Source organism: Mastigoproctus giganteus, chromosome 1 (genome assembly GCF_048544385.1).
Source record: "Mastigoproctus giganteus isolate SK-2022 chromosome 1, ASM4854438v1, whole genome shotgun sequence".
Classification (NCBI taxonomy): Eukaryota; Metazoa; Arthropoda; class Arachnida; order Uropygi; family Thelyphonidae; genus Mastigoproctus; species Mastigoproctus giganteus.
In genome coordinates, this window is record NC_143575.1 from 278,602,443 (window position 1) to 278,627,347 (window position 24,905).

At 37.6% G+C, this 24,905-nt stretch overlaps 1 protein-coding gene across 5 annotated transcripts in view; it reads left to right on the forward strand.

Moving 5' to 3' along the window:
- Positions 1-24,905, forward strand: part of Utx (Utx histone demethylase) — a 758,689-nt gene that overhangs the window by 718,892 nt on the left and 14,892 nt on the right. For all 5 annotated transcript variants that reach the window (XM_090377749.1, XM_090377755.1, XM_090377761.1 and 2 more), the window contains 3 exons: positions 2,799-2,943; positions 5,472-5,656; positions 12,360-12,486. In XM_090377749.1, the coding sequence (XP_090233875.1) occupies positions 2,799-2,943; positions 5,472-5,656; positions 12,360-12,486 (457 nt within the window). The remainder of the gene's footprint in view (positions 1-2,798; positions 2,944-5,471; positions 5,657-12,359; positions 12,487-24,905) is intronic.

Here is a 24,905-nt window from a genome sequence, read left to right on the forward strand (position 1 = left end):
ATTAAAAGTTACTCATTAAAAAAAAGTAATACTAATATACAGTGGAAGTCCATTATTGGACCCAGCCTTTTTTTTTTTTTTTTTTTTTTTAATCCCTTTGTGCTTAATTTAAAAAAAAAAAAAAAAAATTATACATGAATTTATTAGGCTTTTCGTATTTTCCATTGTGGTTTAATGCAGTATTTGTAGTCGAGTTGGTTTTTTTTTTCCCTCAGCTCACAATCACTTGATAATTTTTCACTTAATGAAATTCCATTAAGAGTTAAGTGAAATATGTCTGTAGTTTTGAAAACATGAACTGTGAGTTTTAAAATAGTGTGATCTTATGTGACACTACATGTTGGATATGATGATTTTCCTCTTTTCACATAGTTTCTAAGGGATTTTGTCTGACTTAATTTTAAAGTATAAGCTTGTTTATTGGTCTCTAATTGATAAGTCGTAGTGTTTGCTTAAAGCTTAACTTCTGTTAAATTTAATTAATTGTGGGATTTACTTAAAGATATAATTACCATCAGGGGTAAAGGAAAGGGTTTTTGCTTCCGTAATGGTGAGTACAGTGGTCTCAGAAAGTTTTTAAATTCTGTACAGGGGATCGACTGATGATGTTACCAACACCAAATTCTAAGTGGGAAACATTAAAGGAATTAATCGTGGATGCTACTAAAAGTTTCATACTTATTAAGAAATATTTTTCAAGGTTTAGGCCTAAATGGTTGTCAAATGAACTAATGAGACTCATGGCAGAGAAGAAAAATGCATGGGATGCATATAAATTATCAGGTGACACAGAAGCCTATGGCAGATATAAGCTTGTCTGTAATCAAGGCACAAAGGAGGTTAGGCAGGCAAAGGCAGATTATGAGAAATCCTTGGCAAAAGATGCTAAGAAAAACAGCAAGGATTTCTTTACTTATATAAACTCTAAAAGGAAGGGGATGAATCTGATTGGTCCACTTGACATATATGGTTCGACTGTTGATGATCCTGCTCAGATAGCAAACAAACTGAATGAGTATTTTGCATCTAAATTCACACATGAGGAATTATTAAGGTTTGAAAATGGCAGAAGGTTATCAAATTGTCGCACGATACTTAATGATTTTGTAATAACTGAGAGCAAAGTGGAGGAGAAATTGTTGAAGTTAAACATAAGAAAAGCACCTGATGTGGATGGGATCTATCCAGTTATATTAAAGGAGGTGGCAAAGCAACTAAGCAAACTCTTAGCCATAATTATGAGAGCATCCTTGGACTCGGTGGAGGTTCCCACGGACTGGATATGTGCAAATGTATCCCTAATTCACAAAGGGGGATTGAAGGGTGAGACACGAGTAATTACAGACCAGTTAGTTTAACTTCTGTTCCGGGTAAAATAATGGAGTCACCAGTTAAAGATGTAATGCAGGATCATCTAGACAAGACTGCAGCAATAATTCAGACACAGCATGAGTTTGTTAAGGGAAAATCATGTCCGACAAATTTGATAGAATATTATGATGTGGTTACAAAGGAACTGGATGCAAAAAATAATTTTGATATCATATATTTGAATTTCAGGAAAGCTTTTGACACTGTTGCGCATGAAAGACTATTGTACAAATTGAAGCAGAATGGTATTGAGGGTAAGTTGCTACAATGGATAAAAGGATGGTTAAGTGGGAGAAGACAGAGGGTGGTAATCAATGGGTGCTACTCTTCGTGGACTAATGTTATTAGTGGAGTCCCACAGGATTCGGTGTTGGGGTCCACTGTTGTTCTGTATATTTATCAATGATATTGATGAAGGTATATCATGCTTAATGTCGAAGTTTGCAGATGATACAAAGGTTAGCAGGGTTGTTAATGACAGTAATGGCAGTGTGCTACTGGAACAGGATCTAGATAATTTGGGCAGATGGGCTAAGAAGTGGCAACTGAAGTTTAACCTTGACAAATGCAAAGTACTGCATATGGGTAGATGTAAACCCAGAGAAACGTACGAGCTCTGTGGTACTACACTTAAGATGGTAGAAAATGAAAAAGACCTGGGAGTAATTGTGTAGGCAGATATGAAGTTTTTTGAGCAATGCAGACAGGCTGCCAGGGCTGGTCATGGGGTTTTGTCAATGATATACAGGAATTTTGCTAGCAGGGAAAAGGAGGTGATTATCCCTCTCTATAAGGCAATGGTCAGGCCATGCCTTGAGTACTGCGTACAGGTCTATAGGCCTCATTTTAGGAAGGATGTAGATTTACTTGAGCATGTACAGAGAAGGGCAACAAGATTGGTGAGGGGAATGAAGGGATCCTCTTACCAAGAGAGGCTTAAGTTCTGCAAATTGCAGTTGCTGGAGAATAGGCACCTGTGTGGTGATCTGATTGAGGTGTATAAGTCCTTGAATGGGTTGAGCACGCTAAATTCTGATGGGATCCTTCCACTTGTTCAGATTACGAACCTAAGGGGGCATAAATTCAAATTAAGAAAAGACAGATGTAGAATAGATGTGTGGAAATTTGCCTTTAGCCAGTGGGTGGTTAATTGCTGGAACAAACTTCCATCTGTCATTGTGGAAGTTGCTAGGTTGAATAAATTTAAGGAGGAACTGGACAGGAATTTGGAGGGAATGGTGTGTGTTTTTTTTTTTTTTTTTTTTTAACCAATGCTACATAAGCTCATACACATGCTTTCTTGCATCGCATGCTACTACTACTACTATTAGCTGAACTTTAATATTAAACTATCATTTTTTAGTACACTTTGGTATAAATAACTTGGAACCAGCTCATGTTTTTTTACAACTTTTTTTGTCCACTAGAAATAGCATAAACTTTCTACATGGATCTTGGTGGCCAATCTTGGAAGACTTGTTTGCAGAAAATGTTCCTGTGTACCGATTTCTCCAAAGGCCTGGTGATCTTGTTTGGGTAAATGCTGGGACTGTGCACTGGGTGCAGGCTGTGGTAAGCAATCCATTTACCTCCACCTCCTCTTGTCCAATTAATAATAGTGATAATTATTATTACTACCACTCCCACGGATCATGAAGAAAAGTGCCTTCAGTGTATAATCAGTTTATTAGTCAAAAATCAAATTAAGTGAAATTACAAAAATGCAAAACTAAAATAATTACTTTATGTACAAATTACTGAATTAGGTTTGGATCATTCATGGTCTTTGAAAAATTGTTTCTTTGTGTTATACCATAATTCTTATTAGTTAATTTATGCATAGTTTTTACATTCAAGAATAAATAAAAGAATTACCTTTATTCCTTGTATGGGACTTCTTCTTATCCAACTCTCCTACGATGCCTATAAATTACGAATGATAATTTGAAATAATTTTAAAACTGGAAATGTGTTCCCCACCATCAGCCCACAAGTAATTCAATAATCTAGGATCACAATCATAGACCCCAACACAACCCCAGAAATATCAAACTCTATGTAACCTCTAGTGATGGAAGACATTGTTAGAAAAAAATGCTGGTTAAAAATATGTTAGAATATGATTAAAATACGATGAAAATATATAAAATCCACTAAATTTTCTCCCTGAAGTGAGCCAAAACTTTTCAACATGCATCATGCTCACAGGTTGGAATAAAACTTTGTGCATGTGCATTATTAATGCAAGATTGATCTTTAGCACGCATATATATTACCACGAATCAGATATGAGAAATGGTTGGTGGATGTTTATAGAATTACTTTGTAGTTTCATCTCTAAAGTTTTGGCAATTAACAACTTAATATAATTATGCAGAATATTCAGGATTTTAGCTTCATTAAAAAGAAATGTGTGGTTTTCGTTTATTGCATGAAATGCTAATTCCGAAGCATTGTGCATGCAATGCACAAACAGATGCTTCATGCTGTTTAACCCTAAGATTTAAAATGTATATGTTTGATCCAACATAAGCAGAGTCACAATCCCTACAAGAAATGTTGTAAACTAGGTCGTGACTGTGCGGAAGAAGATAATACCAAGTGATTCCTTAATATTGAATGTAATTTGTGTCTGTTTAGTCACTATTTTCCTTTCAGTACCTCTGAATAAGTTGTCTCTATCAGTGTTCAATATACAGAATTGTAATAAAATATTTTTTATTGATCCTGTCAGAGGTTGTTTATGCATGGGTATGGCACTTCCCTCATTCCTACTACCCAGGTAGTATGAATGCATCATTTATTCATATCTAACACTTCTGTGGTACCAGAGAAGTGTTACTTATTCAAAGTAGTGCAATACCTAGGCAACTCGTTGTGAAGGTTTTCACAATATGAGATATGATGAATAAAAGATGCATTCATACTACCTGGGCAGTTGAGATGATGGAAGTGCCATACCCATGCATAAACAACCTCTTTCATACTCTTAAGACTTTCAATCAAGAAATATTTTTCGATTAATCTTGTCATTCTAGTGTTAATTGTTTTATCTTAAACTTCCATTTTGTCAATTCATCTATTTCTGTCTGTACGGCAAGTTGTGTAGTTGAATATTTATACACATTTAAGAACTGGTTCAACATGCTGGACCTCTTATAATGGATACGGTGATAACTACTATGTGGTGAAGAAACATTCCCGTGTTTGTGGGCTTACGATAAATACATAAAACTTATGCTTGCACCCTCCCTTTTAAGCATGAAGTTTAAGAAATTGATGGTCCTAGTTTCTTCCTGTTCTATCTCTAGTGTAAATTTCAACCTAGTGTGAATGTTGTTGAAGGTTTGTAAAACCTCGTTCGTAGTGTTGCGATCAGTAATAATGAGAATATTGTCAAGGTATCAACCGTAAAATTTTTGGTAAACACAGTGTTAATATATGTTTTCTATTATGTCTAAGTAAACTCTGCAATTAAGCTGCTTAGGCCCATGGGGCAAACTGAAAATGTGTATGACGAAAGATTAATGAAATTTTGGTAAATGTCACTAATCCACTTCTCCCACTCATAATACAGATTGTCATCTGTATTATGAGTGGGAGAAGATTGTGTACAAATAATGTTTGATCTATGATCATGAATGGGCAAAGACCAAAAATGAGTATTTTAATCTTATTCTAACTTATATTTTTAACCCACGTTTTTTTCTGACATGTCTTCCATTACTAGCAGTTACATGGAGTTTGATATTTCTGGGGTCGGGTTGGGGTCTATGACTGCGATCCTGGGGTATTGAATTACTCGTGAGCTGATGGTGAGGAACACATTTCGAGTTTTCAAATTAGTTTTAAATTATCATTTGTAATTTATCGCCATTTAGGAGAGTTGGATAAGAATCCCTATAGACAGAATAAAAGTAATTCCTTTGTTTATTCTTGAATGGCAACCTAATGTAGGATAAATTGAGCCTATGGAAGCTCTTACTTAGTATAGTTTTTACATGGATGATATTTTCTAAGAAAGATGAAATGTTGAATGTACATATGTTTACATTTCAGATTTATAAATTTATGTTCGCCATTTTTCTTTCATTTCCCAGGGTTGGTGTAATAATATTGCGTGGAATGTTGGACCACTGATAGCAAGGCAATATCAACTAGCCGTTGAAAGATATGAATGGAACAAATTGCAGAGTTTCAAGTCTATTGTACCAATGGTTCATTTAACGTGGAACTTAGCCCGCAATATTAAAGTTTCGGACCAAAAATTATTTGAACAAATAAAGTAAGTGGTTTAACTGGACCGTTTTACACTTTTTTCCAGAATCAGCATATATATACCACATGAAATCTTCATAAAAAGCAGTTAAAAACTGTTTCTTAGTAATCATTGACTATTATAAAATGTGATAACTGCCTAGCTGCTTTATTAGGACCATGGAGGTTTGTGCTGCATTGGTAATGGGACAAAATGATACAAGGAAGCAAGATTATACAAGTACAGTATCAACTAAAAAGAACATTTTCCAGTCCCTTCTAATGATTTGTTCAGTTCTTAAATTCATTCAAACTGTCCACTTCCACAACACCAGACGAAAATTTATTCCATCAATCAATGGAATGAATCTGTGGCTGAAAGCAAATTTTTCCACATCTCTCATGCAACCATCCTTTTCCAGTTTAAATTTATGTACATATATATGTGTTCTCTGAGAAAGAGTAAGCATTTCAAGCCTCTGTTAGTGGATAAACTTTTTATCCACTAACAGAGGATAAACATTTAGTTTATCCACTTAAGGCCTTAAACACTTTAATCTTCTCACAGATGCTATAGTTTCCAGTTGCTTCAGAATTCAAGTCTTTCCTGGTAAGATTGCCCTTTTTTTGCCTCTGACTAATCTTGTTGGTTTTCAACATATCCAATATTCTTTCTAAGATGAAGCTTTGTATCATCAGCATTATGCATGATATGCCTAATGCAGCATTAGTCTGCGAAGAGCAGTGGCCATTATTAATCACTCTGCCTCCTGCTGCTCAATCATCCCTCTGTCCATGGCAGTAACTTGTGCAGAATTCTACGCTACCCGAATTTCTACAGTAGTTGTTTGTGTGAAATAGTTTACAGGTCTACAATCATTCACTTTGCCATTTGATCCACTTTGTTTAGGAGAGAGATTTGCATATCAGTAGGGCAGGAAACCTTTTTGAAAGTTCTCAGGTACTAACAAAGAAAATGCTGCTGCATTGGTGCCTGTAATGCAAAGGATAGGCACAGGAAAATGTCACGTACCAGCAGTAAAGGATGCTGGAGGAGCTTTAATAGTCTGAAGCATGTTTTCGTGGGAAACCCTTGGTCATCAATTCCACTGGCTGGCACTATGGTACACCCAACAGTGTTGCATTCATGTGGGTAGGAATACTTTCAAGATAACATACAACCTTCCACTATGATGCAAAATGTATGAATGAAGGATTTGAGGAACATAAATTTCAAGTTGCTGTTCAGGTCATCAGGTCCTGTCCAGTCCAATCCCTAAATCACAGTCTCATTGGGCATCCCTGGGATGAACTGGAAAGGCAAATTTGTCAGCATAGTCTTCTAAGATAGTCTTCTCCAGTAATCAAAGACAGTTTTGTTACAAAGGGTCCAATATTCTTAATGCTACAATTCAATATCTGCTTCACTTTATGCCATGTCTTGTCATAGTAGGACACAGTAATTTGGACCAACCTCATTCCAGTGCAGTGTTAGTTCATTATTCTAATAAAATGGTCAGGCAGAGTAGCTTATACTTCATAGCTAGTGGAACCATTATTGATATGATTCTTATTATTTATTTACTGCATTAGCATTTAAGATGGTGCAAATTCTGGCCTGCAGTTCACATGTTGTCCATCAAATTGCAGGTGATGTCATAATTAGAAGTGGTTGATCCAGTAATGGTAGTACACTCAAAAGTAACACTCTTGTGTTACCCTTTAATTAATGATTAAAAATCTGAAATTTTTCTAGATTCTTAAATATAGTCAAACTTTTACTGCAGTAGTTCCTGAATTTTTTTTATGGCTTTCATAGTGTAATTAAATATGAGCATCCATTAGCATTAGCATTAGTAGAGGCATTTGATGCAAAAAAGCAAGCTTATGCAGCATCAGCCAAAAAAAAAAAAAAAAAACAGTTGCACTTCACCGCTCTGTTTGTTCGAGATACCTGTCCAGCTGAGCCTTAAACTTATTTAGGCTATCAACTTCCACGACAAGGGATGGAAGTCTGTTCCACCAACCAACCACCCGCTGACTAAAGGCTAATTTCCGCACGTCTATCCTACATCTGTCTTTCCTCAATTTGAATTTATGCCCTCTCAGGTGATTATTCTGAGCTAGAGGAAGAATACCATCAGCATTGAGAATGCTCAAACCATTCAAGGCTTTATACACCTCTATAAGATCACCTCCTGGTGCCTAGTCTCCAGGCACTGTAATTTGCAAAACTTAAGCCTTTCTTCGTAAGAGCACCCCTTTGTTCCATTCACTAATCTTGTTGCCCTTCTCTGTACTCGTTCCAGCAGCTCTACATCCTTCTTGAAATGAGGCCTCCAGACCTGTATACAGTACTCTAGGTGTGGCCTGACCATTGCCTTATACAAGGGAATAATCACCTCCTTATCCCTGCTGGAAAAATTCCTGTATATCATTGACAATACTCCATGAGCTACTCTTGCAGCCCGTCTGCACTGCTCAGAGAACTTCATATCTGCCTGCACAACCACCCCCAAGTCCCTTTCATTCTCTACCACTGTCAGTGTAGTACCACAGAGTTGATACGTTGCTCTGGGGTTGCTGTTTCCCATGTGTAGTACTTTACATTTGTCAATGTTAAACTTCATTTGCCACCTCTCAGCCCATCTGCTCAACCTTTCCAGATCCTGTTGCAGCAGCATAGTGTCAGTAGTGTCCTTGACAACCCTGCCAACCTTTGTATCATCTGCAAACTTGGACATTAAGCTTGATATACCATCATCAATATCATTTATAAATACAGAAAACAATAATGGACCCAACACTGAGCCCTGAGGAACTCCACTAATAACATTAGTCCACGATGAGCAGTGTCCATTGATTACCACTCTCTGTCTTCTCCCCCTCAACCACCCCTTTATCCATAGCAGCAATTTGCCTCAAATGTCACACTGCTCCAATTTGTGTAGCAGTCTTCCATGTGCAACAGTATCAAAGGCCTTTCTAAGATCCAAGTATATAATATCAAAGCTATTCCCTGCATCCAGTTCTTTTGTAACTGCATCATAGTATCCAATCAAATTGGTCAGACAAGACTTCCCCTTAACAAAACCATGCTGTGTCCGAGCTATAACTGAAGTCTTGTCTAAATGATTCTGCAGTGCTTCTTTAACCAGTGCCTCCATTAATTTTCCTGGAACAGAAGTTAAGCTCACAGGTCTATAATTACTTGTGTCAGCCTTTGATCCTCCTTTGTGAATTGGGGTCACATTTGCACGTTTCCAGTCTATGGGTATCTCCCCTGAGTCCAAGGAAGCTCTCATAATTATGGCTGAGGGTTTGCTTACTTCCTTTGCTGCCTCCTTTAATATAACTGGATAGATCCCATCCACCCTGGGTGCCTTTCTTGTGTTTATCTTCAACAATTTCTCCTCCACTTTACTCCCAGTTATTTCAAGATTCTGTAGCTTACTGCTAGAGTTGAATACACCTCTGGCATTCCCCTCGCTGAATAACTCCTCATGTATTAATGTCGATGCAAAATATTCATTTAGTTTGTTAGCTACCTGAGCAGGATCATCAACAGTTGACCCATCAATATCAAGTGGACCAATCTGATTCATCCCCTTCCTTCTAGAGTTTACATAAGTAAAGAACTCTTTGCTGTTTTTCTTTGCATCCCTTGCCAAGGATTTCTCGTAATCTGCCTTCGCCTGCCTAACCTCCTTTGTAACTTGGTTGCATATCAACTTGTATCTATCATAGGCTTCTGTGTCATGTGTTAATTTGTAAGTATCCCATGCATTTTTCTTCTCTGCCATATGCCTCATTAGTTCATCTGACATCCATTTTGGCCTAAACCTTGAACAATATTTCTTAGTTGGTATGTAAAGCCTAGTAGCTTCCAAGATAAGTTCTTTGAATGCTTCCCATTTTGAATTTGCTGTTGGTAACATCATCAGTTGGTCCCACTGTATAGAATTTAAATACTGTCTCAGTCCATTGTAGTCTCCTTTCCGGAAGCAATAACCCTTCCCTTTACCCCTAATGGTAGTTACCTCTTTGAGTAAATCCCACTTCAGCACACTGTGATCACTGCCACCTAGTGGTTCATTTATCTGCAGATTCTTAATGCATGAAGAATCACTGCTGGTAATCAAATCAAGAGTATTACTCCCTCTAGTTGGCTCCCGAACATGCTGATGTAGAAAACAATCATCCAATAAATTCACAAAAGCCCTGCTAGTGTGTGAGTGACCAGGCCCCAAATTCCAGTCAATATCTGGGAAATTAAAATCTCCCATTATAAGACTCTCTGATTTACTGGCCCACTCTATTTCCCTGTACAGTTTCTTATTATACTCATCAGAGTCATTAGGCCTATAGCACACTCCTACTCTCAATTTTGATCTCCCAATGCTTATGTCACACCAAACTGACTCAACACTGCACTGTCCAGCGATGTCGACTGGCTTAACTTCCTTGGTTTTTATGTGTTTCTTAACTAATAGCATAACCCCTCCCCCCCTTCCTATCCTGTCTATCCTTTCTGTAGACGTTGTACTCCCCAAATTCCAGTTCTGCATCCCTTACATCTGTGTGACACCACGTCTCTGATATCCCAACAATGTCTGCCTTTGATGTTTTGAGCAATACCTCAAATTCATCAAATTTGTTTACTAAACTCCTAGCATTGGTGTACACAAGTATACCTGCACCTGTTTCTATTCTTAGCTACCCTAACACAACCCATGTGTTTACTTGTACCGCAATGGCTCCCAGCAGTCTCTGAAATATCATGCATCTTGTTTTTCAGGCTTCTGCTCATTCTAATAGAAGCAGTGCAAGAATCTCTTTCACCTCTGCCAGTGGCTACTGTCAATCTATTGGTCTTTGTCTCCCCCCAAGCTAGCAGTTTTCCGACCCACCTGACACTGCCTCGATAGCATCAGCAAATATTCTTGCACCCTTTCTTTTTAAGTATATCCCATCCCTGTAGAAGCAATCTCTCCTGTTAACAAGTACAGTCCAGGCTGAAAAAAATTCTACCCCTTGAGCCTTGCACAATCTTTCCAGGGCCAAATTGATCAACAAGGCTCTCTTCATATACTCCCTCCTATCGTGTCTGGGCAGAATTGCGGACACTTTCAAATTCAACCCTTATTCTCGGCTTTTGTTCAACAGTGACCTGTACTCACATAAAATAAAATGTGAGCATCCAACAGGTGCTCACATTTTATTACATTCTTTTATTTTTTTTTAGCTAGTGCTGTATAAGCTTGCTTTCTTGCATCATTTATTATTACTAACAATAATAATTAAATGTGTAGATAATAAAAAAATAAAAAGTATCAGGAATATGTGATTTTCTATGTTTCTGTGGCTTGCAGGATTTAAGCTTCTTAATTAATGGCAAGATACACCAAAAAAAATATATATCAAGGGGGGAGGAATGCACAGTTTACTTTTGCACATTTCCAGTTTTCAGAGAGTGCTGCTCCAAAAAGAGATATCTCAGGGCATTCATTTTGAGTACACTTGCTCTTAGCTGTTTTTATAGGTTCAAAAGGAGGGCTATCTTTACTAGGCAATTCCTTTGTAAAGAAAACTGCAAATGTATTCTGTAATAAGAACAAATACAATAGAAAGTTAGTGTGGCAAGTTCACAGATTTGTGGTCAAAGACCTCTTTGTCGGTTGTTAATGAGATTGCTGCACATTTCCTCAGCCAGTGTCATTTTTCAATGGATGTCCAATCTCTGCTAATCAGATACAAGTTTAGGTACTAATTTCCACATAATTGGTTATTCAGCATGACAGGAACAACAGGTCATAACAGTGGATGAATCGTAGTTTGTTTAATCCAAATCAAAATGTCTTCTCATAGCAAGTCTCTCAAATCAGAGCTTCATATACAGTATGCACTTGTCACATTTTTGCAGAGTTATCTGGAGTTGGTCATTATGTAACCAATGGGGATATTTTTTGTGCTTTTGTTACAGATTATGGTCCATTTTTCTCAATATTAATCGCTTCCATCCTGCAGTGGATTGAAAATGGCTGCTGTTTACCTTTTACCTTTACTTTTTTTTTTTTTTGACCTTTGTAGGCCAAGTGAATGTGACAAGTGTAACAGACAAATGAGTGGGCCAGTTAATCAGAATGTCTTGTAATGGCGGATTTTAACTTTCTAGATATTGACAGGAACTAGAACTAATGGGTTGGCCACTGAGACAGTAGCAAGACAAAAGTGTTTATTGGATGGCTATTCCTACACCAGCGTGCTCTAGCGTGGCAATGAGAGAAAGCAAAAACACTTGATCTGATTATAATCAGCAGATTATCATCATTAAAAATCTTGAGTAAAAGAATTTATAGGTGGCAGTGATCATAATGTATTGATTTCTTTAAAGATATAACTACTTTCACATGTGAAGGTAAGGGATTTCAGGTTTGCTTTGGTTTTTTTGCATCCTTTGTATCATTTAACCTTTGAAATACTGTATATACTTTGGAATTCTCTGTATTAACAGTCAGTTGATGGAGCCAACCTAAATTCTTTCTTTGAGTGCTGTAATAGGAATGACAGCTACAAGCAACTTGTTAGCAGTAGATATTTTTGTTGTTTATTGACATTAGAAATATTTAGTATATCATTATTTTATAGTCAAAGAAAGTAGCATTAAATTAAATTTATTATTTTTTTTAATAATTACCATTGTTTTAATAAATTGCTTATTTACTCAATAGATATTGCCTTTTGCGAACGTTACGCCAGTGCCAGTTAACATTGGACCTAATAAAAAATCTTAGTAAAGAGACCAAATGGCATGGAAGAGGAAAAAATGAAGCAGCACACTACTGCATGAATTGTGAGGTTAGTTGATCATGTTTATGGAATAGAATGTATGATATATTGGATCAAAAGTTTCATAACAGAACTTGTTAAAAAATATCTTAGCATCAAATAAGAAACACTTGATTTTATTTTGTAACCTACAGTTTGTCAATTTTTTAAAAAATTTGGTAGCGTTTATGTTGCACCTGCAGAAAGGTTTATATTTGTATTGTTATTGGTAAGTAATTTCATATCGTCTTTTCTACGTTGCTTTTTTTATTTTATTTTGTTTTTTTTAAAGCAGAAATCTGTTTTTGAAATCAGGCTAGAAGACTAAATTTTTTCAGACTTAGTTAAATAACAGTTCAAGTAATTGCCTCTGAAGTTAGCATATTATATGGTAGCTTCCAAGTAGATAGGTCGGTCTGTCGGTCAGTCTGTCTGTCACACTTAGTACTGTGCATGGGATGAAGGCTGAGAAGGTACTTGTTAATATTAGACTTCAATTTCTATAGATTGTAATTTTTGGAAAGGACTTATGAAATTAGGTTGTTCCAGAAAATAGAAATAGAATAAATGAAACCAATTTTTAGAAAATTGAAGGAATTACAGATGCCTCCAATGAAAAAGTTCAGAGAAGGTGCCATGGATGTATCTACAAAAAAGGCATGCAGCAGAAACTGTACATCCAGGAGACAGTGAATAGAGAGACTTTATCAGAGATAGTTCATTAATTTGCCCACCTGTTCTCTTTGAATAGAGTCAAAAAGTTTGAGATGTTTTCGGGCAACATCCCACATCTGGGATGTTGCCCCAAAACATTAGATTAAGAAGAAAAGTATTAATTAAAGTGAAAATGAAAATCAAGATTTTTTTTTTTTTTTTTAAATGTGGTCCTGTATAGAAATGAGCATAGAAGCAGTAGATATTGAAATTAACTAAGTTTTCTTTGCCTCATTGGATACCTAAAATTACCTGACGTTTATCATTTCAGGAATGGATGATGAATATTTATGAAGTTGAAGCAAAGTTTCTCATATTAAAGGAGGAATGTAATGCACTATCATCAGCAAAACTGTGAATAGGATTTCCAATCCATGAAAGGAGATCATTAATATACAAGACAAAAGGGGTGGTAGAAAGAACAGAACCTTGAGGATCACCAGAATTATTGTAAAAGTTAAGTCTCTGAGAGCTGGATATCATTCGCAAAAACCAGTCAGTGAGCCATAAGATGGAAGCTTATTTAGATCTTTATGCCAAACACAATCAGAAGCCTTAGAAATATCAAGAGAAACTGCTTGAGTCTTGCCAATATTTTTCCATCAAATTTTTCAAAAGATGATATTCCTCAGTGATAACAATCAGTGTCAGTTCCATGATATATGGATCGACAGTGATCAGTATTCAGGTGAAAGGTTTTGAGATAGTTTAAGGGTTGGGGGTTTTTTTTTTTTTTTTTTTACGAAAACCTCAAACACGAGAGGTATTAGAACCTATAGTACTTAGTACTATGGTGCCTCCATGGGCAGGAGTGGCAGTACATAGCACACGCTTCTTGATTGGACTGGGGGTTCAAGCCCGAAAATACGTACGAAGGAAGGTTGTTCCACAAAACAGCAGTTGAATGAATAAACGAGGAAGATGAAAAGTTGGTTCTGTGAGTTTGAAGTTGGACAGTAAATGGATGTTGGCTGGTGGTGGCACTTGTTCGGACTATTTTGAAAGTGAGAGCCAGAATTATAGAAGCAAATTCAGAAGGACCATGCCCATAGCAGTATCTGTAGAAAAGGCATGCAGCAGAAACATTATGTCTATGAGACAGCGAGTGGAGAGACTGTTAGAGATGAGTCATTAATTAACTTAACTGCCCTCTTCTGAATGGAATCTAAAAGCCTGAGAGGGGTTTCAGGGGCACCGCCCCAGATGTGTGAACAATATTTGATGGTAGGGCGGATTTCCAATTTGTAGAGTGAATAGCTGTTTGGAAGAAAAGTAACATCAAGAGCAAAAGAGAAAACTGAGTTTTTTAGATGCAGAGTAAGCAATATTTGTAATGTGCTTGTGCCAAGAAAGATTAGAAATCTGAGTGTCACCAAAGATAAGCATAGGAACAGAAGAATCCTTTTTGCGAGATATAAGACAAGACTGAGTTTTATAAGGATTAAAATCAACTAAGTTGTCTTTGCTCCACCTGTAGATCAGCATTTAAGGAATTTGTAGTGGATATTCGAGAAATTGAAGCTGACTGAGCAAGGTAAGGTTTCTCAAAATGGAAACTGGAATGCAATGTGCTATCATCGGCAAACTATGGATAGGATATCCAGTCAATGCAAGAAGGTCATTAATATACAAGAGGAAAAGAGTGGAGGAAAGAACTGAACCTTGGGGGCACAAACATTAGTGGAGAAGTTAGAAGACAGAGAACCATCTACCATCACTCTCAGTGAGCGATCAGAGAGAAAACTGGATAACCAATTACAAAAAAACAGTTGGCAAACCATAAGATGGAAGCTTATTTAGAAGACCTTTATGCCAAACACCATCGAAAGCCTTTGAGATGTCAAGAGCAACTGCTTGTGTTTCACCGAACTTTTCCATTGAATTTGTCCATAAATGGGTAACCAGAATATCACCAGTGGATCAACATTGACGGAATACATACTGGCAATCGTTGATCAGACAGAAGGTTCCTAGGTAGTTTAAGATTGGTGGTTAATTGATTTCTCCATTACTTTAGAAAGAGTAGAAGTAATTGCAATGGGACGATAATTGGATGGGAAGGATTTGTCATCCTTTTTAGGAACTGGCTGGATATATGCAATTTTCAAACAGAGGGAAAAATACATTTGGAATAAGAAAGTGAAAAAAGGCGGTAAAGAACAGGAGTAAGTTCAGAAGCACAGATTTTGAGAACAAGGGGAGAAATACCATCAGGGCCTGGAGCTTTCTTAGCATCAAGATTCGTCAAAATCCTTCTGACACCCTTTTGGCGGAAGACCACAGGAGTCATTGAATGGAACGTGCTAGGAATGGTGAGAGGTGTTTTACCAAGATCATTAATGTAACAGGTGGAAGAAAAATGGGATGCTAACAGGTCAGCTTTATCCTTGGCTGAAGTGACAACAGAACCATCTGGTTTAGACAGAGGTGGGAGCAGAGATAGGCAAAAGTTGCGGCCAATAGCTTTGGCAAGAGATCAGAATGCTCGACTACCATTAAGACAAGAAGCAAGCATTTAGCCTTTTCAAAATCTATTTTGGACTGATTAGTAACTGCTTTACAATTGTTGTGAGCTTTGGTGCAGGCAGAAAATGAAACTGAAGAATTTGAAACAAGCCAATTACAATATGCAACATTCCTCTCTTGAACAGCCTTAGCACATTTATTGGAAAACCAAAGTTTAGATAAAGGACGAGGTTTTAAAGTGGAATGTGGGATTCCTACAAGAATAATTTCACTGATACGATCTGAGCAAATGTTGACATCAGAAGTTTTGAAACAGTAATCCGACCAAGAAAAAGAAATCTCGCAGTTTATCCCATTTTGCATTCTTGTAATGCCAAACAATACAAAGTTGGGAATAGCCATGAGATAAAGGATCCATTGGAGTAGAGACAATCACCAAGTTGTGATCTGAGGTGCCTAAAGGACCACTCGCTTTGACCGTGTACTTAGAAGGGTTGTTTGTGAGAAAAAGATCAAGTGTGTTGGCTGTGTGGTTAGGATTGTCTGGTATTCTTGTAGGTAAATGATCTGTGCAAGATCATTAGTAATTGCAAAAGCCTTAGCATCTCGACCAACTGGGTCGGTGTGACTAGAAAACGGAAACCAGCTGGAGTTGTGAACATTAAAATCACCAAGGAAAATTACCTCACTTTTAGGAAAGTTGGACTGGAGAAAGGCAAGTTGCAAAGAGCTCCAAGTGATGAGTGGAGTTGGGAGAACGGTAGAGACAACAGATGAATTTGACAGGATGAGAGAGAGAGAGATTTTAAGATAGAGAAGATCGAAAAGAGGAGATTACAAATTACCAAGTCTTTGACAGGGTATATCAGAAAGGACATATGCACAAGTACCATCTTTGAGGCGAAAGTAATCATACAGTGAATAATTTGGGCAACTGAGATGAGCAGTAGTTGTGAGAAAAAGATCAAGTGTGTGAAGCACCCAATAACTGAGATTCTGTCAGAAAAGGTACATGGGGTTTGGCAGATTGCAAATAGAAATGGACGTCGTTGAGATTAGAACAGAGACCACGTATATTTGTAAAATGGACTAGGAAGTGTTTGGGAGGTTTAGATCTTTTTGCAGCTAAGCTTACTCTATTAGCTTGGCAATTCATGGAGTATTCAATAGTAAGAAAAGTGGGGGGGGGGGCATGCTGTACGAAGTAATGAAATTTTTGGATATGCCATAAACATGGTAAGAATATACCCAGATCCTTGACATAATGTGGCCTCGACAATTCCCCCCCACATACACACTAATACTCAAAGAGGTAACTACCATTAGGGGTAAAGGGAAGGGTTATTGCTTCCGTCAAGGCGACTACGATGGTCTGAGACAGTATTTAAATTCTATACGGTGGGATCAACTGATGATGTTATCAACAGCAAATTCAAAATGGGAAGCATTCAAAGAACTTATCTTGGAAGCTACTAGGCTTTACATACCAACTAAGAAATATTGTTCAAGGTTTAGGCCAAATGGATGTCAGATGAACTAATGAGACATATGGCAGAGAAGAAAAATGCATGGGATACTTACAAATTAACACATGACACAGAAGCCTATGATAGATACAAGTTGATATGCAACCAAGTTACAAAGGAGGTTAGGCAGGTGAAGGAAGATTACGAGAAATCCTTGGCAAGGCATGCAAAGAAAAACAGCAAAGAGTTCTTTACTTATGTAAACTCTAGAAGGAAGGGGATGAATCAGATTGGTCCACTTGATATTGATGGGTCAACTGTTGATGACCCTGCTCAGGTAGCTAACAAACTAAATGAATATTTTGCATCGACATTCACACATGAGGAGTTATTTAGTGAGGGGAAAGCCAGAGATGTATTCAACTCTAGCAGTAAGCCAGAGAATCTTGTAATAACTGAGAGTAAAGTGGAGGAGAAATTGTTGAAGATAAACACAAGAAAGGCACCCGGGGTGGATGGGATCTATCCAGTTATATTAAAGGAAGTAAGCAAACCCTCAGCCATAAGTATGAGAGCTTCCTTGGACTCAGGGGAGGTACCCATAGACTGGAAATGTGCAAATGTGACCCCAATTCACAAAGGAGGATCAAAGGCTGACACAAGTAATTATAGACCTGTGAGCTTAACTTCTGTTCCAGGAAAATTAATGGAGGCACTGGTTAAAGAAGCACTGCAGGATCATTTAGACAAGATTTCAGTTATAGCTCGGACACAGCATGGTTTTGTTAAGGGGAAGTCTTGCCTGACCAATTTGGTTGGATATTATGATGCAGTCACAAAAGAACTGGATGCAGGGAATAGCTTTGATATTATATACTTGGATCTTAGAAAGGCTTTTGATATTGTTGCACATGGAAGACTGCTACACAAATTGGAGCAGTGTGACATTGGAGGCAAATTGCTGCTATGGATAAAGGGGTGGTTGAGGAGGAGAAGACAGAGAGTGGTAATCAATGGATACTGCTCATCGTGGACTAATGTTATTAGTGGAGTCCCTCAGGGCTCAGTGTTGGGTCCATTATTGTTTTCTGTATTTATAAATACAGAAAACATTTTTCTTCTCTGCCATGTGGCAGAGAAGAAAAATGCATGGGATACATACAAATTAATGGGTGACATGGAAGCCTATGATTGATATAAGTTGGTCTGTAACCAAGTCACAAAGGAGATTAGGCAGGCAAAGGCAGACTACGAAAAATCCTTGGCAAAGGATGCAAAGAAAAACAGAAAAGAATTCTTTACATATTTGAACTCGAGAAGTAAAGGGATGAATCAGATTGGTCCACTGGATATTGATGGTTCAACAGTTGAGGATCCTGCTCAGGTGGCTAACAATCTAAACGAGTATTTTGCATCTACATTCACGCGTGAGGAGTTATTCAGGAAGGAGAATGATGTAGGTAAAGTAAACATTGGCAGTGAGCTGGATGATTTTGTAATAACTGAGAGGAAAGTGGAGGAGAGATTGTTGAGGATAAACATAAAAAAGGCACCTGGGGTGGATGAGATCTATCCAGTTATATTAAAGGAGGCAGCAAAGGAAGTATGCAAACCCCTAGCCATAATTATGAGAGCTTCTTTGGACTCAGGGGAGGTACCCATAGACTGGAGATGTGCAAATGTAACCCCAATTCACAAAGGAGGATCAAAGGCTGACACAAGTAATTATAGACCCGTTAGTTTAACTTCTGTTCCAGGTAAATTAATGGAGGCACTGGTTAAAGAAGCACTGCAGGATCATCTAGACAAGAATTCAGTTATAGCTCAGACGCAGCATGGTTTTGTTAAGGACAGGTCTTGCCTGACCAATTTGATTGGATACTATGATGTAGTCACAAAAGAACTGGATGCAGAGAATAACTTTGATATTATATATTTGGATCTTAGAAAGGCTTTTGATACTGTTGCACATGGAAGACTGCTGCACAACTTGGAGTAGTGTGGCATTGGAGGCAAATTGCTGCTATGGATAAGGGGATGGTTGAGTGGCAGAAGACAGAGAGTGGTAATCAATGGACACTGCTCAACGTGGACTAATGTTATTAGTGGAGTTCCTCAAGGTTCAGTGTTGGGTCCATTGTTGTTTTCGGTGTTTATGAATGATATTGATGATGGGATATCAAGTTTAATGTCCAAGTTTGCAGATGATACAAAGGTTGGCAGGGTCGTTAAGGACACTACTGACGCTATGCTGCTGCAACAGGATCTGGAAAGGTTGAACAGATGGGCTGAGAGGTGGCAAATGAAGTTTAACCTTGACAAATGTAAAGTACTACATATGGGAAACAGTAACCCCAGAGCAACGTATCAACTCTGCGGTACTACACTGACAGTGGTGGAGAATGAAAAGGACCTGGGGGTAATTGTGCAGGCAGATATGAAGTTCTCTGAGCAGTGCAGACGGGCTGCAAGAATAGCTCATGGTGTCTTGTCAATGATATACAGGAATTTTTCTAGCAGGGATAAGGAGGTGATTATTCCCTTGTATAAGGCAATGGTTAGGCCACATCTTGAGTACTGTATACAGGTCTGGAGGCCTCATTTCAAGAAGGATGTAGAACTGCTGGAACGGGTACAGAGAAGGGCAACAAGGTTAGTGAATGGAACAAAGGGTTGCTCTTACGAAGAAAGGCTTAAGTTTTGCAAATTACAGAGTCTGGAGACTAGGCACCGGCGAGGTGACCTGATAGAGGTGTATAAAGCCTTGAATGGTTTGAGCATGCTCAATGCTGATGGGATTCTTCCTCTAGCTCAGAATAATCACCTGAGAGGCATAAATTCAAATTGAGGAAAGACAGATGTAGGATAGAAGTGCAGAAATTTGCCTTTAGCCAGCGTGTGGTTGGTTGGTGGAACAGACTTCCATCCTTTGTAGTGGAGGTTGATAGCCTAAATAAGTTTAAGGCTCAGCTGGACAGGTATTTTGAACGAACAGAAGGGTGAAGTGGAAGTCGGTTTTTTTTTTTTGGCTGATGCTGCATAAGCTTGCTTTCTTGCATCAAATGCCTCTACTAATGCTAATCTGACTCCCTCCAGTCACTATCTGGCAGAGTAGAAGGAGCAAGATTATAAACTAGCTGATTCGGAAGCCCCCTAAAGAGTTACCAATAAGTTTTGTCTGCTGTACTAACTAGCGGTCGGCCTGCAAACACCGTTTTAGATATGTACCCTCGAAATGTAAAGAAGATTGGATCACACCATGATGTCCATCATAACCTCAAAAGTTATCAGTCATACTGCATGATGGAAGAGATGGAGAATGGTTCACTGGAACATGGCTGTGGAAACTAAAACTGATGGCTCCGGGGATTTCTCCCATCTCCGTGTGTGTGTTCTATGTATCGAGTGACAGTACCCTGTCTATGCCAGAGGTTCAAAATTAATGTATGGGTCATGTGGTATGTAGTTTGTTGTGCCCATTGTTCATCCAGCCTGTTGGCCAGTGGGACCCGGCATTACCATACCTAGCGACGGGGATGCCGGCCAGGTGTATCAAGAGACTAATTATACTCTGGCAGATCCTGCCACTGACTTTCCTGCGATTTCGGTGACTAGGACCTAAAATAAAGGTTGGAGCTATCACTGTTGATTTAAGTAAAATTGCATTTAGAAAGTGCTGCGTTGGGTGTTACACTGAAAGAACTATTTCTAGAGAGCCTAAAAGGTCGGGCAAAATTTGATGTGATTTAAATTTGGACATGTGGGGCAGTCGCTGTACAATAGAAAGTGATGGGAGGGTAAATGTGGTGGGGGGTGCTGGACTTGAGCGATTCTATGTTTGGCCAAAAAAAACAAATGCTTTGCCTCAGTATTATCGTAGTAAAGCAACCAGTCTTGGAGTTCCACTTTTTTTTGGTCCTTTTCTTTATCATTTTTCACGAGCATTTGATCTACACATTTCATACCAAATTTTCATACAAAAGTTGAGGCACACATGATTTCATCATTTGCTGATATGGGCGAGTTGTATGGAAAATGTGGGTTCTAGAACAATGTACACTTTTACAAATGCAAAAAAATCATCCCTCTCTAATAACACCCTCTTCCCTTAAAATCATTGATTTTCTTAAAATTACCTCACCATCATCATTCTAACGGACAAGTCTTGTTGCCATAGAGATCTTTTTTCCTCCACTCATCCTGAATTTGGGCTTTTTGTTTTGCTTCACTGTAGTTCATTCTTGAGAGTAGGAGCACATCATCAAATGGTGCAGTTCTTGGTCGTCCTCTGCTTCTTTTCTCTTCAAGTTCAAGTTAGTATGTGTACTATCCAATCATTTTCTATAGAGATGTCTTAGGAACCGCATCTATCTTTTTTTTATGGTTTTTCTTGCTTGTTCTTTGTTCCTCAGCTACTCTGAGGGACCTATTCATTCATCTTTTTGTCTCTCCAGTTGATTTTCATCAATGTTCTCCAGCAGAACATCTCAAATGCTTCAATTCTCTTCCAGTCTGTTGCTGTTATTGACCATGTTTCACATTGATATAGCAGTAGGTTTCTTTGTTTATCTTGCTTGCAATAAATGATTTCTTTTTCATAAGTGCTTCTTTTGCTATTTGCAATTCTTTTTATTTCTAAATGGCTTTGGCCATCCTCTTATATGTTGCTTCCAAGATATACAATTGAACTTACCTGTTCAATTTCCTTGTTATCTTTTTCTGTCTTGTCTGTTTTTCTTTGACTTTCTTTTCCGGCAATTGTTATTTTTTTCTTTTTTGTGTTAAAATTACCTGCAGAACTCAAAAAATAAAAATTATACTTTTTAAGAAAATAACATACATTTAAGCAAAAAATGATTGAAAAGTTTCTTTATAATAAATTTATTTCTTTTTCATATTTTCTGCTTTGAAATCAATTATATGAGCTTTATTTTTCCATACCTTTTTTAAATTGCTTTCATATTTATTTTATTGCAATTATAAATACTTTTGTGTTATTTCTCTGTTGAATCTATCTGGTAAAAATACTTTAAATTCATTTATGTGAACAGTTACTTTATCTTCTTTTACTGTGTTTTTTTTTTTTTTTTTTTTTTTTTTTCAAATAATTTTTCAGTTATTTGAAAAAAATTGTCTTTTTATAAATGCAAATAAAATTCTGAAAGAATTGTGATCAAGAAAATAATGAAAGTGAATTTAACATATGTTAAATTCACTTTCATTATTTTCTTGATCACAATATCTCACCCATATTGTTGAGTCGTAACTTCATCACACACAAGTGAGACGAAGTTTAGATATATAAATGAAGAGTAGATTTCAGTGAGGGGAAAACACATTTCACCATAATAATGTGAAAACACCGAATTACAACTATCGGTATTATCACAAATGCAATAAGGTCGAGTTTACTATCCATTTATTGCACTAATAGAAAAGCCCAATAAACTTGAACCTGCAATTTGGTTTTATTGTTTTATGGTTGTGATCTCAAGAAATGTGCTTTAGAAAAATATCACAGAGGCGTTCAAAATTGATCCTTATAATTGAAAATGTGATTCTAATAAACGATGAAACTGTAGTGAGTTTTATTGATTTGAATCAGTTATTCGAAATTTTATTATATAAAGTGGCTGATTCTAATAAACAGTGATCACTATAACCGGCACTTATTGTATTTATTTTTCATAGAGTTTTATCTTAATAGAGTTTAGAAATATAGGGTCCTATTTTCTATAATTTTCATTTGCATTAGCATTAGTAGAGGCATATGATGCAAGAAAGCAAGCTTATGGAGCATCAGCCAAAAAAAAAAAAAAAAAAAAAAAATCCACTTCACCCCTCTGTTCGTTTGAAATACCTGTCAAGCTGAGCCTTAAATTTATTTAGCCTATCCACTTCCACAACAGGGGATGGAAATCTGTTCCACCAACCAACTACCCACTGGCTAAAGGCAAATTTCTGCACATCTATCCTACATCTGTCTTTCCTCAATTTGAATTTATGCCCTCTCAGGTGATTATTCTGAGCAAGAGGCAGAATCCCATCAGCATTGAGCATGCTCAAACCATTCAAGCCTTTATACACCTCTATCAGTTCACCTCGCCGGTGCCTAGTCTCCAGACACTGTAATTTGCAAAACTTAAGCCTTTCTTCGTAAGAGCAACCCTTTGTTCCTTTCACTAATCTTGTTGCCCTTCTTTGTACTCATTCCAGCAGCTCTACATCCTTCTTGAAATGAGGCCTCCAGACCTGTATACAGTACTCTAGGTGTGGCCTGACCATCGCCTTATACAATGGAATAATCACCTCCTTATCCCTGCTGGAAAAATTCCTGTATATCATTGATAAGACACCATGAGCTACTCTTGCAGCCTGTCTGCACTGTTCAGAGAACTTCATATCTGCTTGTACAATAACCCACAGGTCCTTTTCATTCTCTACCACTGTCAGTGTAGTACCACAGAGTTGATATGTTGCCCTGGGGTTGCTGTTTCCCATATGTAGTACTTAACATTTGTCAATGTTAAACTTCATTTGCCACTTCTCAGCCCATCTGTTCAACCTTTCCAGATCCTGTTGCAGCAGTATATTGTCAGTAGTGTCCTTAACAACCCTGCCAACCTTTGTATCGTCTGCAAACTTGGACATTAAGCTAGATATACCATCTCAATATTATTTATAAATACAGAAAACAATAATGGACCCAACAACACTGAACCCTGAGGGACTCCACTAATAACATTAGTCCACGATGAGCAGTGACCATTAATTACCACTCTGTCTTCTCCCCCTCATCCACCCCTTTATTCATAGCAGCAATTTGCCTCCAATGCCACACTGCTCCAATTTGTGCAGCAGTCTTCCATGTGCAACAGTATCAAAAGACTTTCTAAGATCCGAGTATATAATATCGAAGTTATTCCCTGCATCATAGTATTCAATGAAATTGGTCAGGCAAGACTTCCCCTTAACAAAACCATGCTGTGTCCGAGCTATAACTGAAGTCTTGTCTAGATGATCGTGCAGTGCTTCTTTAACCAGTGCCTTCATTAATTTTCCTGGAACAGAAGTTAAACTCGCAGGTCTATAATTACTTGTGTCAGCCTTTGATCCTCCTTTGTGAATTATGGTTACATTTGCACATCTCCAGTCTATGGGTACCTCCCCTGAGTCCAAGGAAGCTCTTATAATTATGGCTACGGGTTTGCTTACTTCCTTTGCCCCCCTTTAATATAACTGGATAGATCCCATCCACCCCAGGTGCCATTCTTGTGTTTATCTTCAACAATTTCTCCTCCACTTTACCCTCAGTTATTACAAGATTATCTAGCTTACTGCCAGAGTTGAATACACCTCTGGCATTACCCTCGCTGAATAACTCCTCATATGTGAATGTTGATGCAAAATATTCAAAATATTCATTTAGTTTGTTAGCTACCTGAGCAGGATCATCAACAGTTGAACCATGGATATCAAGTGGACCAATCTGATTCTTCTCCTTCGTTCTAGAGTTTACATAAGTAAAGAACTCTTTGCTGATTTTCTTTGCATCCTTTGCCAAAGATTTCTCGTAATGTGCCTTCGCCTGTCTAACCTCCTTTGTAACTTGGTTACAGATAAACTTATATCTATCATAGGCTTCTGTGTCGCGTGTTAATTTATATATATCTCATGCATTTTTCTTCTCTGCCATATGTCTCATTAGTTCATCTGACATCCATTTAGGCCTAAACCTTGAACAATATTTCTTAGTTGGTATGTAAAGCCTAGTAGCTTCCAAGGTAAGTTCTTTGAATGCTT